Source organism: Hyperolius riggenbachi, chromosome 2 (assembly GCF_040937935.1).
Source record: "Hyperolius riggenbachi isolate aHypRig1 chromosome 2, aHypRig1.pri, whole genome shotgun sequence".
Classification (NCBI taxonomy): domain Eukaryota; kingdom Metazoa; phylum Chordata; class Amphibia; order Anura; family Hyperoliidae; genus Hyperolius; species Hyperolius riggenbachi.
This window is the reverse complement of record NC_090647.1, coordinates 253,387,240-253,410,105: the sequence shown is the minus strand read 5'-3', so window position 1 is coordinate 253,410,105 and position 22,866 is coordinate 253,387,240. Positions and strand designations below refer to the sequence as shown.

General features: G+C 42.5%; 1 protein-coding gene and 1 long non-coding RNA gene across 3 annotated transcripts in view; one reads left to right on the top strand and one right to left on the bottom strand.

Annotated features, from left to right (window-relative positions):
• The window catches only part of LOC137546267 (uncharacterized), a 46,106-nt gene extending 35,697 nt beyond the window's left edge, over positions 1-10,409 (top strand). The window contains exon 2 of the long non-coding RNA XR_011026209.1: positions 10,142-10,409. This is a non-coding gene — a long non-coding RNA (uncharacterized lncRNA). The remainder of the gene's footprint in view (positions 1-10,141) is intronic.
• Positions 1-22,866, bottom strand: part of CLIP2 (CAP-Gly domain containing linker protein 2) — a 158,035-nt gene that overhangs the window by 1,928 nt on the left and 133,241 nt on the right. For both annotated transcript variants that reach the window (XM_068268525.1, XM_068268526.1), the window contains 5 exons: positions 17,743-17,800; positions 10,270-10,353; positions 8,508-8,664; positions 1,316-1,475; positions 502-687 (listed from right to left, as the gene is read on the bottom strand). In XM_068268525.1, coding sequence (XP_068124626.1) covers positions 502-687; positions 1,316-1,475; positions 8,508-8,664; positions 10,270-10,353; positions 17,743-17,800 — 645 coding nt within the window. The remainder of the gene's footprint in view (positions 1-501; positions 688-1,315; positions 1,476-8,507; positions 8,665-10,269; positions 10,354-17,742; positions 17,801-22,866) is intronic.

Sequence of the window (22,866 nt, the reverse complement as noted above, 5' to 3'; positions counted from 1 at the left end):
CTTTTATTCTTTTGGCGCCTCTGTATCTTGTACAGTTCTTCCATACTGACCGATATCTACTGGGTTGGAATTCACATCTGCTGATTTACTGTACTTTTGTATCTATTAGCTGCAATGCTTTCAATATGTCATATATTTCCCAATACATACTACCACTATCTTCAGCTACTTGTCTGTCTGTTGCCCAATGGCCAGAGATCCAGAAATGTTGTGGACTAGGTTGGGTTTTTCTGCTCCCTGCAGCTGTCAATAAAGATGTGTAATTTATTCCAGCAGAAGCAGACCTCTCCATTATCTAAAGACCCCACCCAAGCATGACGCCGCCCATTTAATTGTGCCTGGAGCAGTCATTCAAGCTAGGGAGACACTTTGTGAAATAATAAAAGCTTTTAGACTAGAACTGTGATCAGTTGAAGAAACCTTGATGCCTGATGAAATTTCAGCCTTCCAACGGAACCTAGACAGTGGTGACTCAACAATGAAGCTGTATGGGATCCATACCTGAGACCTTTCAGAGCTGCTTCTCATGGCCTCCATTAATTTTTCTGTTTGATCACTCTGGTCTAGAGCTAATCGAAGTGCATCTTCTGTGTTGATCAAACGATGCTGTAACCTTAGAACCTCTGATTCTGTGGATGGGTCTATTAATGAGTATCTCCTCTGATCTGATCCCACTTTCTCTTTATCCTGATGAATAAAAAGAGCTTATGTTAGAAAAATAATACTCACTAATGCAGTATGTAACAAAAGCAAGAGAGTGTAGGAAATGATGCATCACATGGTTAGAATAGATTATTCTGCTAGATCAGGGGGACATTTTATGTTGGTATTGTCCTATTCCTAGTGAGAGCAGATGTTTCATATTTTAATTTGGCTCCACACAAATTCCTTGCAGGCTATACAATATCTTCAAAAGTTTGGGGTCACTTAGATATGTCCTTGTTTTTGAAAGGAGGGAAAGTTTTTGTCCATTAAAGTTGATCAGAAATAGTGTGTAGACATTGTTAATTATACAAATGAATATTGTAGAGGCTCCTTCCAGCAACATGGAGAAGGAATGTCACGCAGTGGGCAGGGTAAGTGGGGAAAACAATTCTCTGGGCAGATTGCTGGCTGGACAAACAAGGGGTCTGTGGCTGCCATACACACGCTGGATTCTTAGCAGATGTGGTTGTTATCGACTGCCTAAACCAAGTTTCATCTGGCGAGTGTATGAAGCTTTGGCGTGACAATAGATTAGCACCACACTGTATTTACTTTCATTACAGACTAAGGTGTTGCTAAGGTAATGGCAGCTTACATACAAACTACTTACCAAAACTGATAGTTTTTCTCTAAGTACTCTGATTTCATCTTTTAGCTTTTGTTCTTTTGATCTCCAGTCTGCCTTATGGACTTCTCGACTTAGGTCTTTCTCTGGACCTGGGGAATGGCGATTAGCTTCAAGTAACAGAGCCCTCAGCTCATTGAGACTTCTGTTATGCCAAAAGAGGAAAACACAAAATGTTAGTCATTTCGCACTTTCATTTGAATTGTTTATTCTATTCAGTACTAGGAATACATACAGTATTAACAACATACAACCTGTATGTACAGGGCCGGAACAAGGTCTACCATCAACAGAGGCTGAGCTGCCCAAGTGCGCCCCCCCCCCCCCCCCCCTACTCTCTGTAAGCTTACTGTTCTCTGATGACTGAACCACATGTGTGTAGTAAGCTTACAGAGACGGCCTATATAAATGCACAATAATAATATAGTAAGGGACATTAGACTATGACTATGGTAGAGATTAGATTGTGAGCTGCTCTGAGGGCAGTCAGAGACATGACTGTGTACTCTGTAATGTGCTGCAGGAGATGTCACTGCTATATAAATACATAATAATAATATGGGAGGACATTACACTAGGACTATGGTAGGATTAGATTGTGAGCTCCTCTGAGGACAGTCAGTGACATGACTATGTACTCTGTAAAGTGCTGCAGGAGATGTCAGTGCTATATAAATACATAATAATAATATGGTAGGACATTAGACTATGACTATGGTGGGATTAGAGTGTGAGCTCCTGAGGACAGTGAGTGACAGGACTATGTACTTTGTAATGTGCTGCAGGAGATGTCACTGCTATATAAATACATAATATTGATAATAATAAAGCAGGACATTAGACTATGGTAGGATTAGATTGTAAGATCCTCTGAGGACAGTCAGTGACATGACTATGTACTCTGTAAAGTGCTGCAGGAGAGGTCAGTGCTATATAAATACATAATAATAATATGGTAGAGACATTAGACTATGACTATGGTAGGATTAGAGTGTGAGCTCCTGAGGACAGTCAGTGACATGACTATGTACACTGTACAGTGCTGCAGAAGATGCCTGTGCTATATAAATACATAATAATAATATGGTAGGACATTATGCTCTATGACTATGGTAGGATTAGATAGTGAGCTCCTCTGAGGACAGCCAGTGACATGACTATGTACTCTGTAATGTGCTGCAGAGGATGTCAGTGCTATATAAATACATAATAATAATATGATAGGACATTAGACTATGACTATGGCAGGATTAGATTGTGAGCTCCTCTGAGGACAGTCAGTGACATGACTATGTACTCTGTAATGTGCTGCAGGAGATGTCAGTGCTATATAAATACATAATAATATTAATATGGTAGGCCATTAGACTATGATTATGGCAGAATTAGATTGTGAGCTCCTCTGAGGACAATGACATGACTATCTACTCTGTCTGTAACATGCTGCAGAAGATGTCCATAGTACTATATAAATACATAATAATATGGTCAGATATTAAAGACAAAAACTTATATAGCGCTTTTCTCCTGGCGGACTCAAAGCGCCAGAGCTTCAGCCACTAGGGCACACTCTATAGACAGTAGCAGTGTTAGGGAGACTTGCCTAAGGTCTCCTGCTGAATAGGTGCTGGCTTACTGAACAGGCAAAGCTGAGATTCGAACCCAGGTCGCCTGTGTCAGAGGCAGAGCCCTTAACCATTACACTTTCCAGCCACTATTAAATTAAATTATGACTATGGTAGGGATTAGATTGTGAGCTCCTGTGAGGACAGTCAGTGACATGACTATGTAGTCTGTAAAGTGCTGCAGAACATGGCAGTGCTAATGGAAGGAAAGCTGGTATTCAATTTGCTGAGATTAATGGAATTAATACGTTTTTCGGATTGATTCCATCAATTTGATCGAATTGGATATACCGGTAAGCTTTCGTTAGTGGTCCAGGACGATTGATTGTCTGGAGAATTGTATCGGTAATGGTCACTTTAAAGCGGACCTGGACTGTCCTCTCTGCTCTAAAGGATAGGCGACATCATAAGAACATTTAAAGAAAAAAAATATCCTGCAATAAAGCTGCACTGTTTCTACTTCCTGCTTTCATGGAAGAAGACATATTGCTAACATCCTGTGGTTTTCAAATGAGCTTATATGCCTTAACTGCGGTGGCAATCGGGTGGTACAGGGGGGAGATCAAATTACAACTTGCGATTAGACACAGATGATGTGAAATTAGACAGGCTAAGCTCTCTAAAAACACACAGGGTGCATTTTTCTATGTTTTCCTTTTGTCCTGTGTAAGAGTTCAGGTCCACTTGAAAAGAGAAACATTGATGGGATGCTTTTGGAGAGGGAGATATTTGAGGGAAGGAAAGATAGAGAGAGGCAGAGAGGGGTAGTACATTTCAGGTGCGTACACTCGCACTACCAGAGGCAACAACGGGTCTGCCAGACCCTCCCGCTGGGTGGCCTTTTAGTTGCTGAGCGGATCGTTCAGAAACAGCCTTATCAGTCCGCCGACAGCGCATACACACGCACTACTGTCGGCTAAAGACCGCCCAGCGGGAGGGTCCGGCGGACCCTTCGCTGCCGCTGGTAGTGCATGTGTACGCACCTTAAGAAATAGGGGGGGGGGGGGGTTGAGGGGAGATATAGCATGAGAAGGGAGGAGAGTGATAGGGAGAGAGGCATTGGTATTGGTAACATAGAAGCCAGCATCAATCACAGACCTGACTGACACACAGCTCAGTTACTCCCCCCCTGTGCTCTTCTTTCACCCAGGAAGCCCAGCTCTGGCCTGTTAAAACGCTGCAGTTGCTCCTGTTATCTACCTAACAATCCCCACACAATCATGTAGGAGAGAGAGAGAGAGAGAGAGAGGGATCCCAGCTGGACACTGACTCCAGAGGGGGTGAGTGTATCTGCAACCACATGTAGCAGCAGTATTAGGGAAAGTGATCCAGCTGTAGTGTGTGTTGAACTGAGCAGAATGTCTGCATGATCTGCTCTGACTTCTCTCCCTTCCTCGACCCCATTTCTCTGCACAGCTACCTGTCCTGTGGAGTCCGTCTGCCTCCTTCTAATTAAACTTCCGGATCCAGGTCCGTTGTCTCTATAGTGCTCAGCCCCGCCCCTCAGTGTCACACAGAGGAGAGAGGGGGAGGGGCGCTCTGCTCTGTGCAATGCACGCAGGAGAGACTGGGGACAGCAGCACACAGCAGCCAGCTGATTGATTACAGGGACAACAGCTGTTCTGCTGCCAGTGTGTGACACCCGCCCCAGCTCTCCTGCCCTCTCACCAGACGCCTGCCAGCACTGCGCAGGGTAAACACAGAAACACAGCAGGGGTGGTGGACAGCCAGCCAGCCAGCCACAACACAGCCCTGCTCCTGGCGCCCCTCCCACACTGCAGTGAGCTCCGCCCCAAGGCTCCAGCCTCTTGAGCCTCTGTGTCGGCCCGGCTCTGTGTAAGTAGACCTCCTTACAATCCCAAGAAATCCTAAATATATAAAGTTGACACTAGAAAAAGTCATCTTAAGATGTCTATACTTGGCCTTATATACAACATACCTAAATGCCATACATAAAAGTGTACCTGTAAGATCTGGATCCTGGAGAGGCTTCCCCATACACTGCAGCAGAGGAGCTACTCAGTCCATGTGCTCGGGCTCTGGCAGAAATACCCAAGCCTGATCTAGTCTGCTCTACTGCGCAGGCGTGAAAATGACTTTGGCAAAAATGTAAGCTCATCCCTAGTGCTGAGGTGTTAATGTGGTTATTGGGGGTTATTGCAATGTAGAGTGGAGGGTTGTGGAAGGGAAAAGTGTCAAGACAACAGTGATATGAGTCAAAGTGGATCCGCTGTCTGGCTACATAGTGGGTCTGCAAAGTCAGGCGTCCAGCATAGCAAACAAAGGGGTATATTAATATTTCCTGGTAATCTTTACATGTGCAGGCCGTGTCACATAAGGTTTAATCACAGCTTAAACATGAATACTAAAAGATTCACCACTTATAGATGCTTTACTCACTTAATAACCAGCCAGCATATAATGGTGCAAAAGGTTCTAATCTTGGAAAAGCAGAATGTTTTCACCTAAGTGAAATGTTTTCCTTATTTTTTACTTTATACACTTCACACATCTGAAAACATAACTGCATTAACCAGTTCACCCCCAAGAGTTTTTACCCTAACGGACCAAAGCAATTTTCACCTGTCAGTGCTCCTCCCTTTTATTCCCTAATAACTTTATTACAACTTCTCACAAGAAAATGATCTATACCTCGTTTTTTCCGCCACCAATTAAGCTTTCTGTGGGTAGTACATTTTGCTAAGAATTTTTTTATTCTAAATGCGTTTTAATGGGAAAAATACAAAAATAATGGAAAAAAAATCATTATTTCTCAGATTCCAGCCATTATAGTTTTAAAATTAAACTTTCTCTAGTGGATAAAAACCAACTCATTTTATTGCCCAGTTGTCCTGATTATTAAACCGTTTAATTTATGTCCCTATCACAATGTATGGCAACAATATATTATTTTGAAATATAGGTGTTATTTTTCTGTTGTTTTTTTTTGTTCTGCCATAATTACAAGCCCCTATGTAATAAAGTAAAATACATTTTCCCACATAAAATATAGATTGAAAAAAGCTGAGTCCCTAAGGCAACTATTTATTTATTTATTTGAAGCTGCTTTTTTTTTACAAGGGTTTTTTTTTTGGGGGGGGGGGGGGGGGGGGTGGAGGGTAATGTATTAATTTATTAATACTGTGTATGTTCATATTGTGTATGTGCATGTATGTGTAATATACTTTTTGGCCACAAGATGGCGCTAGTGAGCACTCCCGTAATAGGAAGTGATCACTTTAATTTTTTTTTTACACTTTATTAAACTTGTAACAATTTCCTGTTTTTGTGAATGGACGTAGCTGCCGTTCGCGGTTACGTCCATTCACTCTAGCACTGCGATTGAGTAGATCCCACAATCACATAGCACAGAAACCCGACAGTAATGGCGGCGGTAGTGGCGTGGACATGTGCGGAGCGGTGGCGGGAACGCGCGACGTATTAAAACGTCATGTTGCCATTAATAGGCTAAAGCATGACGTTTTAATACGTATGCTTGCCATTAAATGGTTAATATAAAACATCACATAACCACTTTGCAATATTTTTCTATGCCTAGGGTGTGCACTTAATTGCATTTTTCTTAAATCAGTGGTATAATTTTATGCAAGCTTTAATCTTATATGGTTGGTTTTAAGTGAATTAAGCCAAACATATCAAAACTACACAAGCCATTTTATGCAATTTAATGCTATAAAAAAATGTCCTTTCCAATTCAGCCTGCAGAAGCATCAACTTTAGAATACTGGTAAAATATTCATACAAAACTTCCTAGAAACCAGCTGGTATAGAGGACTTCTAAATTTACAGCAGTAACCTATTGGAACATGCATGCCCATCTCAGAGGATTAACCACTTCGCATCCAGACCTTGTTTTCCCCTAATGGACCAGAGCAGTTTTGACGCTTTAGCGGTGTCCCTTTTTAATCAGCAATAACTTCATCTGTACTCGTGCCACTTAAATGATCTATATATTTTTTTTTCAAAGACAAACTAAGCTTCATTGGGGGGTATTTGGTCCCAAATAAAATGTTCCTCTCTGTGCATTTTAATGGGAAAAAGTGGGAAAAAATAAAAAAAAAATGCATTATTTCTCGATTTTGACCAATTTCTGTTTAAAAATAAAAAGTGCTATTGACATAAAAACTGTGCCACCTGTTAAAGTCGCCCCAGTATAGATATCCAGATGTGTCCCCAGTATCACCCCCCCCCAGTATAGCCCAGATGTGTCCCCAATATCAGCTCCCCCCCCCCCCCCCCCGCATAGCCAGATGTGCCCCCTGTGTTTGCCACCCCCAGAATAGATTGACAGATTCACCCCCAGGAATAGTGCCTTTCTTTATAGCCAAATGTGTCCCGGGATCAGAATTACCCCGTTATAGCCAGATGTACCCCAAGGATTAGCTCTGCCCCCCCCCCCATATGTGCCCCTAGTATTTAGTTATGCCCCCCCCCCCAGGTGCCCAGATGTGCCAAATTATTAAATCCCCCCTCCCCTTAACTAGATGCCCCCCAGTAAATTTGTACCCCCCTTTACATATCCTACCGCCCACCCCCCATTATTGATAGCCAGATGTTCCTCCCATCAGGCAGCCCCCTCCTTGCACAAATCATTTTAAAAAAAATCCAGCAAGCAACCTCACTCACCTTACCTCATTCCTGCGACTATCCTGAAGTCCAAGCCTCTGATCCCCACTCTGCAGTCAGCCACATAATGCTGGATACCCGGGTCCCGGCTTGATGACGTCAGAGCGGATCATTCAGAAACAGCCTTATCAGTCCGCCGACAGCGCGTACACACGCGCATACTGTCGGCTAAAGACCGCCCAGCAGGAGGGTCCGACGGACCCGTCGTTGCATTTAGTAGTGCGTCTGTACGCACCTATAGGCCTCAATTCACTAAGATCATGCTGGAGATAATAAGGCAAGAGAAAACTTGCCACCACACAGTGAGAGAGTTATCTTATCTCTTCATTCCTTAAGTCACCTCCTCTGTAGTTAAGTCACCTCCTCTGTAGTTAAGTTACCTCCTCTGTAGTTATTTTCACATGCAGTTATTTAACAGCCTGTCTTTAACTTTAGAATTCTGTAGTTATTTTAAAGACAGAATGGGTTAACTTTAGGTTTGCCTGGGGTAAAATGTTTCCTGAATACTACATGCCTCATCACCATGGTTATTACTCTAGAAATGTTATTGAAGACAGGAGATAAGCTTAGTGAATTAAGGCCATAATCTAGTATCTGGCGGTGCTCTGTCGCATGCTAAAATGGTAGAGACAAAAAGAAAATGCCTGCTGCCTAGGCTATTGATTACTAAACTCTAACCATATGCAAATGTTTGGAACACATGCCAAAAAACATTCACTTGGCAGCAGAGTTTCAGAAGGAGAGAATAGGGACTATGTCATGTGGGTGACTATGATTTGTTGTGGGTCACAGAATTTGGTTGATTATTGGTTTAACTAATCAAGTAATATCTTTCTGTATGTTTGTTGTTTATCTGAAGTCTAGGATCTAATACATTTTTATTTGTACAGTATGTCCTCACTTACCTTTCTTTTTTCAGCAGTTCTTGGCTGATTATGACAAACTGGCCTGAGGCATCATGGGATTTCCTTGAGAAGGCTTCTAGTTCCACTTCTAATTTTTTGTTATCCTTCGCCAATGAATCTACCTTCTTGTCTCCTGATTTACATTTGCTCTCAAGTGCTGTTGAATATAGTAATAGATAAAATAAGGAACAAAGCTCTTAAAGTGGACCTAAATTAAATATACAAGATTTTAAAAATAAAATCTATTTTCTAAATTATAATAATAAATAGCAGCCTTTTTTCAGCTGCATGATGACAAATATAAAATATTTTACATTTATTGGTGGAACCCCTCCCAATTATCATATTTGCTTTTGCGCACAAGTCCATTCACAAATTACAAAGGTACAGTTTATCTGCTCAGAAAGCTGCCATTACATTTTATTCAAGCTGCTTTTTATTATATATTAAAATCTTCTAGTGAGCTCTTCTGAACTGTGTGCATGCTAGAAGCAGAGAGACAGCTCATTTTGAGCATAGCTAAGAATGTAACAACTGTGGAATGTAAATAAAAGATGTTATCTCCTCTTTGGATGCGGATGATAAGCTGAAGGGGCTTTCCACTGCAAAACAAAGTGCTGTGTTCAACTGTTTGAATGCTGTTCTGCATTCAAAAAAAAAGAAGATTTTGTGCTAGTAGGTTTAAGGCTATAAGGAATCTTTTAGAACAAAAACAAAATGCTGAGTTACAGACCACTTTAAGATGAAGGACCATCAGAGTTTTTTCAACACACAAGCTCCTCACCACTGTCAGACACACCTAGCCATCCTTGGTGAGTGCAAGTGTGTATTTTGTGCATCTTTTTTCAGTAGCATTTTAATCAGTAAACAAAACCTTATTTTGTCATTTTAAATTCTAGGTGGTTCTTTGGTGAATTACACCAGAGCTTTTTAGACAGTTCCTCCTGCTCTACATTTGGGTCCCTCATGCAGTTTTCACTGATTGGTCTCACTCTCCCATATCGCCACAAAATCTGACTTATTTCCACTGACTTGGAGACGTACATTGGCATTTAATCTGATGGTAATAACCATCCGAATCCCTTCAGCCATACCATACACGGGCGATTTGTCTGCATAATGTAAAAAACTGTGACCGACCATGCTCTTTTTTCACCCGCACGCGCGTTTGGAAGCCGCCTAATGATTTCAATAGGCTGTGATTCCCCGTGATTTTGCATGTGGAAAATTTCTCTGAATCGTTCCTAGTGGAAACAAGGTTTTAATGTAATGTACAGGGATAGTTTACAGTTATGTAATGTTGGAGCAAATAAAAATGTGACTGTAGAGTATAATGTATATTTATAGTACCTTTAATGATTGTCCTGACTACAAAAGGGAACAAAAAATAAACAATAATAAAAACGTACTTCTTACTAACGGCCTATACATTTTGTTTCAATGCAATATTATTACAGCTGGAATTCAGTGAGGTCTTTTCCTCCTTTTGTACTATTGTGCTAGATGTTTTTCTTTGGGTTTATATTTTGTATTAATTTATTATGTAATGTATAAAGTTCTGCTCTAGAAATTAATACATTAAGAATAATAACAATGTCTGTCTTGTAAAGTGATCCTGTGTTTTCCTCATACAGTGATTGGTACTCGGGAGACGTTTTCCGCTCATGGCGGTGTCTGGAGAGAACACTGCTTCACTTCTCCAAGTCAAACTTGCTTCAAAGATGTATCTGGCATGCTTCAAAATATTGCAAACCACACTTACCATTTATTTGTGCCCTAAGAGACTCAATATGAGCAGACATGGCGGACACCTCTCTTTCTCGTTTACCGAGCTTGAGCTGCAAATCTGAATAATGAGAAATAAATATATATATATATACATATATATATGTAGAGAATATATACAGTAATTGTTTTACTCTGTCTTTTGATTTACCAGTTTTTCTTTGTTTAATTTTAAATAATAAACCATTTACTATATTTGATGTTTAAAGGACACCGGAAGTGAGAGGGACATGGAGGCTGCACTATTTATTTCCTTTTAAACAATACCAGTTGCCTGGCTGTCCTGAAATCTCTTTGGCTGCAGTAGTGCGTGAATCACACACCTGAAACATCCATGTGGCTAATGCAGTCAGAAACACCTGATCTGCATGCTTGTTCAGGGTCTACAGTATCTTCTTAGTTTCTTCTTATTTTTGTGATGCAACATATTTATGTGTTTCATACATTTTAGGTTCATTATTTATGTAGTATCAAAACAAGCAAGCAATGCATGCATATATCAGTTTCCAAACTGCATGTTTTATGTCCATATGGTTTTCTGACAGGCCCTGAAGTAACTGGGTATTAACCTCCCTGGCGGTAACCCCTACCTGAGCTCTAGGTAGGAAAAATGAGTTGCAAGCGGTAAGCCCGAGCTCAGGTCGAGGTAGTGAATTACCTTTTTTCCTGAAGGTTTAGGAGTCCCGTGCGCGATCGTCGCTGCACCTCCAGCCTCTGTTCCCAGCTGTCTGCAGCCTTTTCTGGCCACCGGGATTCCCACATGCCTTCTCTTGTTCCGGGGACCCGGCAGCCAATCAGTGCAGCGGTGATGTTGGCGGGGGGCAGGGCTAACTTTAAAGCGGATATGAACTTTTTTTATGCGGAGGAAAAGTGAGCCATGTGTATATACATACTGTATATATATGTGTATATTCTGTATACGGTATATACATATGTGTGTGTATACTGCCGCCTGCACTGACTTCTGCCTGGATTTTGACTACTATCTGCCTGCCGCCACCGACTTCTGCCTGGATTTTGACTACTCTCTGCCTGCCGCCTGCCCCGACTTCTGCCTGGATTTTGACTATTTTCTGCCTGCCTTATTTGTACAGTTTCACAATTTTTTTAAGTTTATTCATAAATTTAATTAACTCAACAAATTTGTGTTCTAGTCTTTTATTTATATGCAAAATGTCTACCAGGCTTTTATTCTGGCCTATTTTGGTGAGTTATGACTTAAGAATTGGAGGCCTACAATTCTTGAAAAACAATGTACCACTTTTGACTCATAATTCCAGACAGACATGTACCGCCAGGGAGGTTAAAGTGAACCCAAGGTGAAAATATCCAGATGAGATAAACAATTGTATCTATCTTCCTAATCCTAAACATGACTTTTTTTTTTTAGATTTCCCATGTTTTTATTTATGTTTAAACATTTATGTCTCTGCTCAGTGTCAGTCTATTAAAGTGAACCTGAAACGAAAAGTAAAAAAAAAATGATACATACCTGGGGCTTCCTCCAGCCCCATCTGCCTGGATCGCTCCAATGCCGCTGTCCTCCAATGTCTACAGCTAGAGAATCGGGTAGTCACAGCGCCGTCAGTCAGAGCCAGTCTAGCGTAAGTGAAGCAGCCACTGGAGAGATAAGTAGAAGGCGCACTTCTCCTGCATAGGCTGGCTCCAATGACATCAGTGACGGATCCGGTTCTCGTAGCTGCAGACATCGGAGGATGGCGGCGTGGGAGTGATCCATGTGGATGGGGCTGGAGGAAGCCCCAGGTATGTATACTTTTTTTTACTTTTCCGGTCTCTGGTTTACTTTAAGTATCCCAGAGCTAAAATACATGAACAATTGACCTTTTTTATCTCTCCCATGCTCTCAGAACCTCTTCTCTGCTGGAGAAAGATTTATGACTGTAATTCCTTATCAGTGTAGGTTATGCTATAAACTGAAAAGAGTCTGACAAGACAGAAACTGTCACTTGCCCATTTGATATAACTCTTTCAGGTACAGAAAGAAAAAAACAAACAAACACAGCCTAGTTATTTGTGTGCTTGGCACTGTACATACATATATATCTCATCCTGTCACATGTCCCCTTGAGTACACTTTAAAAAAGCAAGAAGATATTACTATAACTGTTTTTGTTGTTATTCATTCTGTGGTTATAACAGTGAATATTCCACCTTTCTGCCTCCAAGCAGTGGCATAGCAATAGGGTAGGCGAGGTTGTCACCACACCAAGGGCCTTAAACTGAAGGACCCATGTGAGCCCTCCTCTACTAAGTCCTGTAGTGTACCTCTATATGTGCTTTGAATAGTGTTAATTATATTGTTCTTTTTCGTCTGATTACACCTCTCTCACACAGCAGCTGTCATTGGAAATTTTGCTCTGTAGGTATGTTTCTGACTGCTGTAGAGCCAGAGATAGGCCGGAGGATGGGAACATATGGAAACTTTGTCCAGCACTAAAAGAGCTCTGTGCGCAAAAACATGCCAAAGCCATGCCATAAAAAAAACAACAGAATGTTAGGGGGAGATGATAAAGAAAAAAATGGAGTTAAAAAAGTAAAAAAAGAAATAAAAGAAAATACAAAAATAAAGCTTTAGAAATAAAATTAATAAAATACTGGGATTAGGGAGGTTAAGAAAAGAAAGGGAAATATATTTGTTATGATTTTTCTTCTCCTTTTTAAATGAATTTGTGCTATTTTATAAGAGCTCTCTAATTACACAATGATCAGAGAAAGATGCAGACACAAAGCTATATGAAAAGCTTTCTCACATCATGATTGTCTGAACCAATGAGAATACTCTAAAGGCTTGATTCACTAAACCGTGATAACTCATATCACGGCCGCGCTAGCGTTTTGCGCACGTTATATCGTGCATGACGGTTTACGTGCGCAAACGTGATTTTTTTGCGCGGAAATGCGAATCTTCATGGGAAAATTTGCGTTTGCGTGCAAAATTTTTGCATTTGTGCATGTAAACCATTATGTGCGTTATAACGCACGCAACACGCTAGCACAACCGTGATATGAGTTATCACGGTTTAGTGAATCAAGCCCCATTACAGATTTAATTGACTCTCCAAAACCTGCTGGGTCTTGGGCTGTTAAAGAGGTGCTAATTTAAGATCAATATCAATTTTAAAAGCACTCTTTGGTCCAGAAGCAACTGTTGAAACATTAGTGTACAAGCACAGAAAAAAAAGCAAATAAACTGTTTGCGCACACTCCCTCAATCAGTGACCCCATTATATACTGTATATGTAGGTATCATTGTGGTACCTGTAGAAAACAGTCATGATAACAGCTACCACTACTCTACAGCTGGAGGGAACGTTATCAATTAACACCATGGTGGTTTTTTTCACATTGCCCCATCAATAAATGTTTCACCTTTGCAATTAGTATGAACAACAATAACATTCACTATATATATGAAGATGGAAATGAGGAATAGGACAGTTCCCCTTTAATTGAGCTTGGCTGTAGAGAAATAATGCTCCCTCACAAGAGCAGAAGGGAAGAGAAGCAGGCGCACATCTCACAGGGGAAGTCTTGGATTGCATGGTGACTTTGTTCATATTACAAGGAGTCCCTGACCTTCAGCAAAGCTCATGCGGATATAATTACCCTGCACAGAACCATTAAACAAATAAAAAAGTGCGGGGATTTGAGCTCAACTCCTATTAGCAATAATATACCCTTTCTAAGACAAAATCTACATGGTACAGTTTAAGTTAAAAAAAAAAAAATCAAATTACAGTTAAAGACATTACCCAGTAAAGATGTATTAAAGAGAAACTCCGACCAACAATTGAACTTTATCCCAATCAGTAGCTGATACCCCCTTTTACATGAGAAATCTATTCCTTTTCACAAACAGACCATCAGGGGGCGCTGTATGGCTGATATTGTGGTTAAAACCCTCCCACAAAGAAATTCTGAGTACGTACTCTTGGCAGTTTCCTGTCTGTGAACCCTGTTGCATTGTGGGAAATAGCTGTTTACAGCTGTTTGCAACTGCCAAAAAAGCATGCAGCAGCTACATCACTTGTCAGCAGTAAAAATGTCACCATGTGATAAATGTCAGAATATAAATCAGGGATTTAAAATATTTTACAATGGGCAAACACTGACTAAATCATTTACACATAATTATTGTAAAAATAAAGCACTTTTTTTACATTATTTTCCCTGGAGTTCCTCTTTAAGTGTAATAGCTAACAAAATGGAAATATATCCTTACATAGTCTTATCTTGTGAAAGGGAAATATTAGCTTACAGTCATGCAAGCCTCCCTAAACCAATGTGTCATAAATTTCATGATTTCTACTAGCACCACAATATTACTATATTTATTTATTGCTTTTAGTTTCCCAGTTAGTAGTATACAATAAATAAGGTATACGGAATGGAGAAGATAAAATTAACAATGAGACGTTGCGGAGCTGCGTTATAAAGTCTTATAACGCAGCTTACCGCACTGCATTGCTAATCCTATGGGACATTCACAGTGCGGCGTTAGCGTCGCTTTGTAACATGTAGCATTATGGTAACTCACTGCTGCAGTGCGTTATCTCTAAATGCACACATTACCAGGTACAGGAAAGCATACTTTTCATTACCTGTATGCTTTACTGTACTGTATGTGACGGTAACGCAGCATTAATGTGCATTTACCACTTTTTGTTTGCATTGCAGTGTAATGCTGTGTTGTGACTTTAATTTTTGCATCACAATGCAAAGTCCCACTGTGAACTTAGCCTGAAAAACTGGCAAAGTTTATATGAAGATTTGTTGATGATCCCTTCAAGAAGGTCCACAAAGCAGTCAGTTTTATCAATCGCTTGTCAGCGCTATATAAAAACTAATAATAATAATAATAATAATGAGTTTATGGTATTATGCAATTGCTCCATAATCAGAGCAATCAGATAAGCTACCCCGTCCAGTCTCTCTTAATCAGATTAATGAAATCGATACAATTTTTGTTTCGATCTCGTCAATTTGATTGGATTGGTTAAGAAATTTTTGTCCATTAGCGGTCCAAACGATCATTTCTGATCCTTCATACGAAGAATCATTTGTAAACGATCGTTTGGCAAATCATATGGTTAGTGGCCACCTTAAGGGTCAGAGTTAAACTCAATAAACAGGTGTTAAAATATTTTAGTTGTTGTAAAGGATAGCGGAGATGCCGCCGCAGAGACAAGCGGCATGGCGGCTATCTCCGCGTATCAGCCGGCGGCTTCGGCCGCGCAGTTACATGCTGGTGCTCTGCCTGGTCCTTCTAATGCACATAGATTGAGGGCTAAGTGTGCGCGCGCCAGGCGACAGGACCTTTATGCGAATAGAAGGGGAGTCAGCTGATCTGCCTGGTCAGCTGACTCCAGACGCTACCTCGGATTGGCTGAGTGACTGGGGCGGCGCTGCGGAGCATCTGTGTATATATAGTGGTAGTCTGTCAGTTGCTCCGTGTCTGCTGTTGCAAATGCTAACGTGTGAGCGCTCAGACCTAGTCAGATCCCAAAGTGTGTTAGAACCAGCCGGAGCTGGGAATTCACACTTAGCCAGATTCTGTTGATAGCTTAAAGTACTAATTCATTGTATTATCTGTTATGACCTTCTGCTTCTGTTGACTATTCTCCTGCTTACTGACTCTGTACCTCTGCCCATCTGATTCATGTTGCCGACCCTGCCTGTATCTAACACTGAATCAGTCTTCTGCCTTGGTACCTTATCTGTCCGTACGTTGCCTACTCTGCTTGTCTGTCCTTTCTTACATCACCAGTGGGCCTAGCCACTGGTGAGGGATCTGGGGCATTTCACCTGCTCCTCAGGTGAAGCCTAACTGCAGCACTGTCTGTAACACCTGCTCCTCAGGTGTCCCTTGGCTGCAGTGTAGTCTTAATCACCTGCTCCTCAGGTGAATATCCTTTGCAGCACTGTCTGTAACACCTGCTCCTCAGGTGCCCACTGGTTGCAGTAGTCTTAATCACCCGCTCCTCAGGTGATCATTCTCTATAGCTCAGTTGGTGATACCTGCTCCACAGGTGGCCACCGACTACAGTACAGCCTGACTCGCCTGCTCCTCAGGTGGTCATAGGCTGCAGTATTGTCTGAAGCACCCGCTCCTCGGGAGACTTCCTATTCCTCATTACTGTTGCACCAAACACTATCTCACATTGGTAGTCCTGTGTCTGGCTATACTAGCATTATTGGTGATTCTGCAGATCACCACATAATCAGGTATAGCGTCTGTATTATTGGTGATACTGCAGATCACCAATAATCAGAAAATCTGTTTAGCTGACACCAATCGTTACAGTTGTCAGTAATGTGCTAGAATTACTTTGGAGTTGGTCTCCAGAATACCTGTGTTGATTACAGGCTTGAATCTTGAATGCACAGACACTACAGAGAGGCCTGTTGTCTTTAAGCTCTAATATTCAACTCAGACTCTGATGCCAGCCCCGCCTATATGTATAGACAAAAACAGGGCAAGCAGCAGGAACACAGTCAAGCAGAAGAGCTTGAGGAACATGGATATCCCTCCAGTGGCTCTATAATCAAGATTCAGCATAGCACGCAATAGTACAGGAGCTAGACTGCAGTCAAGCAACAGATCTAGCAGGTGTCCCTGGAAAAGAGCCCCAATGTGTACTAGCAAAGTTACAGATAATACAATGAACACTCGTGTAGTTTATTATATCTCCACTTTGGGCAACTTTATGAGTGGTCTCAGGAGATTCCTGTAAACATAACCCAGTGCAGGGATGCTTACCTGATCGCTCTGGACAATTGAACAGAACTATAAACCCTCACCCCTTATTACCAGGCCCCTCACTGGGCTAATTGGTGTCCAAACAGCTCCATACCCACCAGTACTGAGTGTGGTGCTCTGTGAGGAGAGGGAGACTATGTCAGTATCGTGGAAAGCTTCCTGCACCGTAGTCGCTGAGCCAAAAGTCTAAGCCACCCATAGGACATGGTGAGCAGCATTGAATCGTAATGCACCATTTTATGCATGTGCTCACGTAGTTTTAATGAATCAGGAAATCAGTAAGCTACAGTAAAGAATGAATAGGGTACCAAAATTTAGTACAATTCAAATGAATAGCTGGATAGTGTAATGGTTAAGGGCTCTGCCTCTGACACAGGAGACCTGGGTTCAAATCTTGCACTTCCAGTTCAGTAAACCAGCACCTATTCAGTAAGGAGTCCTTGGGCTAGATTCCCTAACACTGTTTCTGCCTAGTGAGCGCACCGTAGTGGCTGCAGCTCAAATACTTTGAGTCCGCCAGGAGAAAAGTGCAATATAAGTGTTATTTGTCAAATGAATCATAAAACCCCACTGTCATAACACATTCCTCCTATACCAGCAATAACTAAACTATCATAGATTTGGAATGGTACCCAGAAACACACAAACATTCAGGCACACAATATTTACCTTCCATTGTCTTTTTCATCTTGATTTTTTCCTCTGAAATGTCATTTGTTTCAATCATCTACAAAAATAAATAATTACAGTTATATTCAACGAGGGAAACAATACTTACAATAAGAGGATAAGAGGATGGAGCCACTCCTAAAAACTAACACAATATAATTTCCACAAAGGTGTGGAAACAATCACTAATTTCACAGCGTACACAACATATTATTCATTAATATTGCCAATTTTTCCTAAGTAATACTGGTTGATGTACCATCTATGAGCTCCACTCAATTAATACGATTTCTGCTGAAATCAGTCTTATCACTCCTGCCACTATGTTGTACATCACATGTACACAGGGCAGCCATCGGGGAGGGGGCACTGACACTGCAGTGAGGGGCCCTGGGCTCCCCACAAAGCACTGGAAGGGCCGCATGTGCAGGCTGCGGGACTGTGGTTCACTAATCACTTATGCCTGGATACCTATACTGGGGGGCACCTATACCTGGCTAGGGCAGGGGGACGAGCTGAGACTGAAGGGGACAAGAGGTAACACAGGGAGATAAGTGGCACAGGGGGAGCAGAGGCAGACAAAAGAGGCACAGGGAGAAATGAGATGAGACGGGAACATGAGGTCACACAGAGGGACACAAAAGAGGCACAAACTGAGGTGAGACAGAGAGGGGACAAAAGAGCCACAGGAAAAAAAGAGGAGGACAAAAGAGAACGGAGAAAGAATAAAAATGGACCTAAAAGTCCCTATCTCTTTTGTTAACCAGGGACTACCTGTATTTTGGCTCCACCCACAACATGCCACTTTTTGCCGCATCACGCTGTGCATGCACATTTTTCGCCGCAGCGCACTTTGCGCGTGGACATGGGGGTGGGGTAGCTAGTGGGTGGGCACAGCAACCAGTGGGTGGGCCCTGGGAGGGGGGCCGGGGGGGCCAGACCTGATGATGTGTGAGGGGCCCCAAAATTTCTGGTGGCGGCCCTGCATGTACACGTCGTGTTTTACACATCGCAATGCAATGCAATGCATCAAAGCTCCTTCCCGAAACCAATCACCATTGTTGCAAATGATAAACTGGCCAAATTTTCCATAGAAATATTTTGAAGGGTGGTGAGCGAGTACCTTGTGTATTGGTTGCCCACACTTTAAGCCCTACCTGTACTTTGGTATATACTCAGACAGGTTTATATTCAAGTGAATGAACCCAGGTCACAGTGCTTTTGATGAAGTGATCTGAGCTGATAATAGGATAACAGAGGCGCCAATAGGATAAAAAACACTAAAAGAACTTAAAAACCCATCTTGGTAATAGAGGAGGCAGTGGTGGACTCACCCCCTCCAAGCAGAACACACGACTGTGGATTTTCAGTCAAAACAATTTTATTGGATACTCCAAATAAAGTGCAACGCGTTTCACGGGATGCAAACCCGCTTCATCAGGCAATAACAGATAAGAGTAAACAGCATCTGCCAGTATCATCAACACTGAGCGCCTCTCAGAGGCGCTCAGTGTTGATGATACTGGCAGATGCTGCACAGTAGCAGCTGCAACCCCCTTGGGGATACCTTCCCTCCCACCCATCCCACAGTAGCAGCAGCCCCCCCCCTGGAGATATTCTCCCACCACCCCACAGCAGCAGCCCCCCCCCCCCCCGGAGATACCTTCCCTCCCACCCGCCCCACAGTAGCAGCTGCAACCCCCTTGGGGATACCTTCCCTCTCACCCACCCCACAGTAGCAGCTGCAACCCCCTTGGGGATACCTTCCCTCTCACCCACCCCACAGTAGCAGCTGCAACCCCCTTGCGGATACCTTCCCTCTCACCCACCCCACAGTAGCAGCTGCAAGCCCCTTGCGAATACCTTCCCTCTCACCCACCCCACAGTAGCAGCAGCAGCCCCCCCCTGGAGATATTCTCCCAACACCCCACAGCAGCAGCCCCCCCCCCCTGGAAATACCTTCCCTCTCACCCACCCCACAGTAGCAGCAGCAGCCCCCCCTTGGAGATATTCTCCTACCACCCCACAGCAGCAGCCCCCCCCCCCCCTGGAGATACCTTGCACACAGTAGCAGCAGCAGCCCCCCCTTGGAGATATTCTCCCACCACCCCACAGCAGCAGCCCCCCCTTGGAGATACCCACCCCACAGCAGCCCATTGCAGATACCCACCCACCCCACAGCAGCCCATTGAAGATACCCACCCCAGAGCAGCCCCTTGGAGTTTCTCTGACCCCAGTACTAGGAGGAAGCAGTGTGGGATGGAGAGAGCAAGACTGCTGCTCCCGCGGACCTGTCCTGAGGCTGGCTGAGCCTCACTAAGGTAAAAAAAACGGTAACTATTATTTTCTGCTGAAATGCTGCCCACATTGCGATTATTTTATGGTGATATGATGCCCACATTGCGATTATTTTATGGTGATATGATGCCCACATTGCGATTATTTTATGGTGATATGATGCCCACATTGCGATTATTTTATGGTGAAATGATGCCCACATTGCGATTATTTGATGCTGAAATTCTGCCCACATTGCGATTATTTTATGGTGAAATGATGCCCACATTGCGATTATTTGATAGTGAAATTCTGCCCACATTGCAATTATTTTATGGTGAAATGATGCCCACATTGCGATTATTTGATGATGAAATTCTGCCCACATTGCGATTATTTTATGGTGATATGATGCCCACATTGTGATTATTTGATGGTGAAATGATGCCCACATTGCAATTATTTTATGTTGAAATTCTGCCCACATTGCGATTATTTGATGGTGAAAAGATGCCCACATTGCGATTATTTGATGGTGAAATTCTGCCCACATTGCGATTATTTTATGGTGATATGATGCCCACATTGCGATTATTTGATGGTGAAATGATGCCCACATTGCGATTATTTTATGTTGAAATTCTGCCCACATTGCGATTATTTTATGGTGAAACGCTGCTCCATTATGATTATTTGGCACCTATGGGGGGGCCCCATCCAAATTTTCGCAAGGCGGCCCAGTGATTTCTAGTTACGCCCCTGACTACTACCTAAACTGGGGATACCTATAGACCTGGCTACCTATACTGTATTTATACTAATTATTTATATAGCACCAAAATATTACACAGCGCTGTACAGAGTATTTTGCCTTGTCACTAGCTGTCCCTCAGAGGGGCTCACAATCTAATCCCTACCATAGTCATATGTGTATGTATGTATCGTAGTCTAGGGCCAATTTGTAGGGGGAAGCCAATTAACTTATCTGTATGTTTTTGGGATGTGGGAGGAAACCGGAGTGTCTGAAGGAAGCCCACACAGACACAGGGAGAACATACAAACTCCTTGCAGATGTTGACCTGGCTGGGATTGGATCCCAGCGCTGCAAGGCGAGAGCGCGCTAACCACTACACCACCGTGCTGCCATACTACTGTACTATATTGTACTGCCATCTTCAGCAGTACTTCACAGAGTACGTAGTCATGTCACTGACTATCCTCTGAGGAGCTTACAATCTAATCCTGCCATAGTCTAATGTCCCACCATATCATTATGTAGTTATATAGCACTGACATCTTCTGCAGCACATTACAGAGTACATAGTCATCTCACTGTCCTCAGAGGAGCTCACAATCTAATCCCTACCATAGTCATAGTGTAATGTCTTACCATATTATTATTATTATTATTATTATGTATTTATATAGCAGTGACATCATCTGCAGCACTTTACAGAGTACATAGCCATGTCACTGACTGTCCTCAGAGGAACTCACACTCTAATCCTACCATAGTCATAGTCTAATGTCCTACCATATTATTATTATGTATTTATATAGCACTGACATCTTCTGCAGCACTTTACAGAGTACATATAGCACTGACATCTTCTGCAGCACTTTACAGAGTACATAGTCATGTCACTGACTGTCCTCAGAGGAGCTCACAGTCTAATCCTACCATAGTCATAGTCTAATGTCCTACCATATTATTATGTATTTATATAGCTCTGACACCTTCTGCAGCACATTACAGAGTACATAGCCATGTCACTGACTGTCCTCAGAGGAGCTCACAGTCTAATCCTACCATAGTCATAGTCTAATAACCTACCATATTATTATTATGTATTTATATAGCACTGACATCTTCTGCAGCACTTCGCAGAGAACGTAGTCATGTTACTGACTGTCCTCAGAGGAGCTCACAGCCTAATCCTACCATAGTCATAGTCTAATGTCCTACCATATTATTATTATGTAGTTATATAGCACTGGCATCTTCTGCGGCACTTTGCAGAGAACGTAGTCATGTTACTGACTTTTCCCAGGGGAGCTCACAATCTAATACCTACCACTATTTTGTGCGAGAGAACACTGGCTGTGTGTTTTTTTGGGGGGTGGGAACATTTCCTACTTGCCTTTTTAGGGTCACTTTACTCATACCCGGGGAGAAAACATGGCCCCACCGACTTTGGGCTGCACTGAAATTTTAATTGGTCCCACCCACTGTACGTTATGGACACGCCCACTGCATTCTGTGGACACGCCCATTTTTTCGTCCTCCTGGGAGGGGGGTCGGGGGGGGGGGGGGCGCCATAGGTTTGGGGTGCCTAGGTGAGCCCAAACCCTAAATACAGCCCTGATGTTACAGATGACCTTGCTCTAACACAGTGCTCCTGGGAAGCAGAGCTTTACTACCTTGAAAAACTCCCCAGATGGCAGCTTTGGGACTGATTTATACTGTATTAACTGGTTTGGGACCTCTCGTAGTAAAAACGGTGCCGTACTTGTGGCTGCATAAGCCTGATGCGGTGTAGTTTAACTTCACTTGCTTCCTCGCATCGGACATGATAGCATGTCCCCGACGGCACTAAACTCTTCCATACCAGACCCTATAATCACCGTGAGCAAATCACAGGGATCACAAAGCAAAAAAAAATGAAAAAAAAGGCTCTGGTCTTTAAGGGGCCAGAGCAGTGCAATCCCAAATTGGTTAGTGAAATGAACGGGCCCTTGTCACAGGAATACTGTTAGAACACACTATGATATGACAATATATACATGCACATTTGGAATGTAAGTGATAAACAGACTTTGAATGATTCTCCTTATTAATTTTGTTTT